At 47.3% G+C, this 3346-nt stretch overlaps 1 protein-coding gene across 1 annotated transcript in view; it reads right to left on the reverse strand.

Moving 5' to 3' along the window:
- SDE2 (spliceosome associated SDE2) overlaps nt 1-713 on the reverse strand; it is a 31741-nt gene extending 31028 nt beyond the window's left edge. The window contains exon 1 of the mRNA XM_019659014.1: nt 536-713. Coding sequence (XP_019514559.1) covers nt 536-655 — 120 coding nt within the window. The 5' untranslated portion in view covers nt 656-713. The remainder of the gene's footprint in view (nt 1-535) is intronic.
- Between the last annotated feature and the right edge of the window lie 2633 nt (nt 714-3346).

Consider the following 3346-nt stretch of genomic DNA (forward strand, 5'->3'; position numbering starts at 1 on the left):
AGGCCCTAAGAACCCACGTCCTCAACAGGATATGTGTGTGAGTACTTGGCCCCAAACAGTTAGTAACCAGATAAATCCATTTCCCTCCCCTACCATCCTTTGGCCCGGGTTTGGACATCACACATTTTTCTCTAGTTTGGAGCTAAAATGGATGTTTGGTCAGTGGACAAAATGCATTTCACATAACCATAGGCTGAATGTAAGGAAAATACAGGAAATGAGCCTTAAAAGTCATCTGGTCCAACTGCCTCATATATGGATGAAGAAACAGAATACCTAAGTGTTTTCTGTTAGTCCAGACAGAAGGCGGGACGAGGGGCCTGTGAGCGAAAGGGTTTTTCCCCCTTCTATGGGGTAACAAAACAACAATCGGCACAAAAACAAAAGCAAAGGAAGGCCTCAGCATCAGTTTGAAGCACCTTCACTGAGGAACCCTCAGCCTTAAAAACCGAAAACCCCAAAGAACAGACGCACCCCAGACTGACCCTCTCCGCACCCAATCTTTCCCCTTCCTTCCAGGAACCGCGAACCTCACCTGATCTTGGCAGTGTTGGTGGATAAAGTCTCGGACGGAGCATGGGCCCGAGGCAGCCCGCACCGCCCTGCAGCCGAAGCCGGGGCCACGAATCCAGACCAGGGTCACCGTCTCCGCCATTTCACCTAGTCCCGGAAACTGACTGCCTGTGCCTAAGCGCCACAACTGGCCCGGCGCACCTTGATGACGTTTACCTCGCCGTTAGGCGCCCCGCCCCTCAGGTCTTCCGCTCGCCCCGCCCCTCCCCTGGGGCGGGTCACGTGAGCCGGGCCGCGGAACCGAGCTGGCGGGGGGAGGGGAACAGGAAGAGCCTGGCGAAGGCCGATAAGACCGCGGAGCACCAGGGCGAGGCGTTGCTAGGGGAAGTTGCTAGGGCGGGGCTCCAGGGACCCTCTATAAAAGGCTGGCGCTGGGTTAGGTTTCGAGCTGTCTGGCTATAGCGATTAGACAGTAACTAAGCACCGCCCCGTGCCGCAGGCTTTGGCTTTTTTNGGTAAGCCAGTTAGGTACGTATGCCTCAGGAAGCAATTCCCTATCAAAGTGGGAAGGAGGCCCCATTAAGTTACCATCGTTCACATTTGCACAGGAGGGAGACCTCCTTTCACGGAAGCATATCCTGAATTGGGTTCAAAGGGCAGTCAGAGACTTAGTCCTCCACTGCTTGCTTGTTTGTTCTCCTAAAGTCTGAGTCAGGAATCAAGGGCCGCCCACATTGGTGTTCCTGTGCAGGAACCAATGCCAACAATGAGCCTTCGAGGCCAGAGCAGGGAGTCGCTGTGCCCTGAGATCCTGGTTGACCGATAGCAGACCCAGGTTCAAAACCTACACCTTCTAATTTAGGGTTTGAAATGGAGTCCTTTTATGTGAGTTTTATTGCTGGTGTTGTTTTAATTCAATTGCAGACTTTCTTGGCACACCAATCATAGCATTCTGAGGACTTCTAATCTTATGCATTAGTCAAACCCAAGGTGCTACTTGCCAACCAGGAAATGGTTTGACCTGATCTTGCTGCTAAGGAGGGAATTAGTATCTGGTGTGGAATATAACCCTGGTTCTTTGCACATTGGATTTTTCATTCTGGAAATACAAGCCAGGGGTGGCTTTATGATCATGCCAGGTAGAAGCCCTGTCTGGTGAAGCTTCACTAGGCTTTCTCTCTCTCTCTCTCTCTCTCTCTCTCTCTCTCTCTCTCTCTTTCTTTCTTTCTTTCTCTTTTTTTTTTTTATTCTCTGTTGGCAGGTAAGGACATTCAACTTTTTCCAACACATCTGAGGCATGCTCTAACAGCACCTTGTGATTTACTGCTTAATTATCACTGTACCCATGTCTGCCTGGGCCTGTAAAAGTATCGGAGCTCTTTTCTTTTCGTCTAACGTAGGCATTCATAGCTACAGATTCAAAGACGACTTTTTTTTTTATGGTTGGTGAGTGATTTCTAAAGTGGTACCAAGCCAAGTCAAGCAAAACAAGGATGCAGGACTACAGCAAAAAGAGAGGCAAGCTGTTATCCCGGAAAATGGAGGCTGGAGAAAACCTGAGCTTAGAAGTTGATGCCACATTCTCTAGCTTGGGTCACGAACAAATTTCAATTTGTAATCAGGAGACCACTTGAGGTATTCTATGAGAGAGAGAGAGAGAGAGAGAGAGAGAGAGAGAGAGAGAGAGAGAGAGAAAGTCCATAACGCTTCCTGAAGAACACAGGCCAAAATCTATTTACTCAGATCAAAAAGACCTTTGAGCTGCAGTAACTTGAACATGTAGATTCTAATCCAGAAAACTGCAGGCAGAATTCTGACTGCTGAGAGCCCGTGAGTTAGACTAACGAATGGGGTTGTATCAGAAGAGAAGCAACAGAACGGGCTCCAGGAAAACGGAGCCATCTTTCTGCTACAGGATGAAGAGAAGCATCTCGGCTTCAGTTTTGCTCAGGAAGCTACGAGTGTGTTATGTTGGGATTTTCAATAGCTCTGGTTTTATTTTAAAGTTATTTTTCCTGACAATCCCAAGTGGTCTTAGGAAGTCACCTTTAGCCACCATCAGAGGAGGAGCCCTCTCGACTCTCTTCCCAATCTGCGAAAACCTGGGGGTGCTGTGACATGTGGTAGGAGGTTTTGAAAGAGTCACGGGAATCACCATCATCATTCTGGACCCTTTTAGAGCTCCTTTCAAAGACCTGCATAAACAGTAATTATTCTCATAGCTCTGCTTGGAGATAAATAGATATTAGGATTCGATTAGCCTCTCACTGATGCTTCTACATCTGTAGGCTTCAGGTTCCATCCCATTATTTACTTTAGAGAAAAAGTAAGTATTCTCTCCTCCCTCCACCCCCCACGTTTGTAGGGATAATGAACTTGCCTATTAAGTACATGGTTCTGGGCCAAAGTTTATGGCCTGTACAAAGAAGTTAGGAATAAAGCACAGCCCGTGCCCTCAAGGAGTTTACAGTCGATTGAAGAGATAAGATGCATGCATATAATTAACAATAATATAAAAACTCTTCCAAGATGGGATATGATTAAGGTAAAATAAGAGGTTTCCAGTTGGACAGATCACTGTGGTTGCTGGTAGTCAAGGAGAGCTTCATGGAGGAGGAGGGATTTGCACTGGACTTTGGATACTCAGTGTGTGTGTGTGTGTGTGTAAATGCACATGTGCCTTCCAGCAGAAGATAATAGCATGGGCAAAGGAAGTGAGGTAGGAATATACTTGATTTGTTTTAGAGGTCAGATAGCCTGATACTGCTGGAGTCAGGAGTACAAAGATAAAATGGGAAAACTAGATAGGTCAGGACCAAACCGTGAAGAGCCT

The sequence above is a fragment of the Hipposideros armiger genome, unplaced genomic scaffold (assembly GCF_001890085.2).
Source record: "Hipposideros armiger isolate ML-2016 unplaced genomic scaffold, ASM189008v1 scaffold_293, whole genome shotgun sequence".
Taxonomy (NCBI): domain Eukaryota; kingdom Metazoa; phylum Chordata; class Mammalia; order Chiroptera; family Hipposideridae; genus Hipposideros; species Hipposideros armiger.